The 2302-nt window shown below is 60.0% G+C and overlaps 1 protein-coding gene across 1 annotated transcript in view; it reads right to left on the bottom strand.

Annotated features, from left to right (window-relative positions):
* Positions 1–2302, bottom strand: part of VDBG_03770 (conserved hypothetical protein) — a gene marked incomplete at both ends in the record, with an annotated part of 3050 nt that extends 748 nt beyond the window's left edge. Inside the window, 3 exons of the mRNA XM_003005771.1 lie at positions 47–1456; positions 1588–1739; positions 1798–2302. Coding sequence (XP_003005817.1) covers positions 47–1456; positions 1588–1739; positions 1798–2302 — 2067 coding nt within the window. The remainder of the gene's footprint in view (positions 1–46; positions 1457–1587; positions 1740–1797) is intronic.

Below are 2302 nucleotides of genomic sequence, written 5' to 3'. Positions count from 1 at the left end.
CAGTGAAGTTGCTCTCGACGTAGCCATGGAACGCTGGACGACAGACTGGGAGCTGGCCAGGGAGATGGGTTGGGTCCCACGCCGCGTTGAGGTTCTCGCTCATGGTTGCCGTCAAGTGGTGCGCATATCCAGGGGTCGGTGCCATGATCATGTCACGGCTGGGAATGGCATTGTTGCCAGGGTTGACGCAGACATTTTGCTGGTGAGCCGGCGAGATGGGGTCCAGGGCCGTGAGGAAACGCCATGTTGTTCCCGGAGGGTGGTACACACGTTTGCCACGGTTGGAACGGCGACCCGATGACGAGGTTTCTTCACCGTCAGTGTCAGTAGGCTTGCGGCCCTTGCTGGTGCTAGTCGGCTTCTCGTAGATGGGGTTCCACTTGTCATCAAAGGCGTGGACGGTGCGGAACTTCCACAGGATCACGCCGCGACGCGTCCACTTACGGCGGTCGGCCGAGCCGTCAGGGGGTGCGGACCAAAGCTCCTGGAACATGGCGATCTGCTGGATGAGTTCCGATGTGGTGCGCTCCGACTCAAGTGCGGCCTGCTCGGCGGCCTTGACCTCTTCACTGCTGAGACCCTCGCTCTTGATCTTGGCGTCGATGGGCTCCTGGAGGTAGGTGGCGCAATTGCTAAGGATGCTCGCCCACTCGGCAGCCGGGAAGGGGACGCGGACGTCCTGACGAGTCCGTGTGCGGCAGTCGCACTCAGGACCGCGGGAGCTATCGGCACCGTTGCAACCAGGGCGGTGCGTGTATTGCACACCGACCTCGCTCGTCTGCTCGACGATCAGAGGCTCGCCGTCGCCAGCGCGGCACAACTCCTCGGGACGCTGCAGCCTGGTGATGCACTTCCATCGGTGGTTCTGAAGCTGGGGCTGAGCAATGTTCAATTCGACAAAGCCATTGAGTTCGGAGCCCGACGGGAAATTGCTGCGAGGGTGCAGCTCAAGAGTGACGGTCATCTCCAGCATGTCGAGCCATCGGTTCTCAGCAGTGGCAGCTTCGAGGCTACGGTGGAGAGACGGGAAGCGTGTCTCCCATTCCTGGTCAATCTCAGTCGCCGCAGCGGCCTCCTTTTGCGCCAGTTCGCGGTTGTACTCATGGAGAAGAACGCTGCCGCTGCTGAGACCCCGGTTCAGGCTGCTGTCAGACTCCTTGTTGAGGTTCTTCTCAAGGTGAGGGTAGGCATCGGCGTTGAGGGCCTTGCCGTTACTGTCAAAGGCTTCACCCGTGTTCTCATCCATGGTGACACACTGGGAGGAGACAAAGATCCAGCACGTCTTGGGGCGCATGACGACCATGGAGTCCATGGCAAGGATCTGGGAGAAGTACTCATAGTTAGGACGAACGTCAGGCAGACGACCCTCGGAGAGAGCTATGAGGACTGGGTTGTCCTTGAAGGAGGCAATCTCAGAGTTGCTGTCCTTCAGACGAGCCTCGCTCTTGTCAGCATCCTTGACGAAGAAGAAGTGGTCTGCGGCTGTGTTAGTCATGCTTGCACAAACTCAGAAAAGGTGGTCCCGAACACGTACAGCATCGGTGCTTTTCAAACATCTTCTTCACAACTTGAATGTGACTGGAAAACCTGCTTGCGCTTGCGCTCCTCGGTCTTCTGTCCAGGCTGCAAGCTGCAGCAGTAGGCAATCCAGAGGTACTCGCTGATGAGCATGTTGCGCCCAAACTGCTTGCCTTGCATGCTATACTTTTTCCTTCCCATGTGAGGGATGATGAGGAGTGCTGCTGTCGTATTAGTGACACGTGCTTTCATACAGAACCCAAACAAAAGCCAACTCACAGTCAAGGAACGCATCCTCCAGGACGCGAGGCCAGATCTGCTTCTCATTGGGGTCCTTCTGGTCCTGCTTGTCCCTGTAGGGACGGAACTCGGGCGTGAAGTAGATGGGGTTGATGTCCTGCCTCGACCGCCTCGCGAGGCGGAGGTGCTCGGCGCGCGTCTTCATGCCCATGCCGGCCATGCCTCCCATGCCCATGCCGCCATTGCGGAAGATGGAGCCGGCCTGCGAGGGCACGACGGGGGTGGGGATGGACGGCGGCAGCGACGGCGAGAAGAGGCCCAGCGTCGGCACCGGGCGACAGGACGACGGTGCGGCTGTTTGTGAGAGGGATCCGAGGCCGTTGGTGATGTGCTGGGCGTTGCCCGTGGTGTCCCTCAGGGGCTGACGGGACAGGCTGTGCTGTGGCCTCCTGCCATGGCCGCCGTGGGAGGATGTGTTGGTGTTGCTGCCCGGGTGCTCATACCCGTAGACGGGGGATGGCATCATGGGGCGAGGCTGCTCCAT

This window comes from Verticillium alfalfae, genomic scaffold (assembly GCF_000150825.1).
Source record: "Verticillium alfalfae VaMs.102 supercont1.4 genomic scaffold, whole genome shotgun sequence".
NCBI classification, from domain to species: domain Eukaryota; kingdom Fungi; phylum Ascomycota; class Sordariomycetes; order Glomerellales; family Plectosphaerellaceae; genus Verticillium; species Verticillium alfalfae.
The sequence above is the reverse complement of the archived record's forward strand: the minus strand, read 5'-3'. Positions and strand labels throughout refer to the sequence as shown.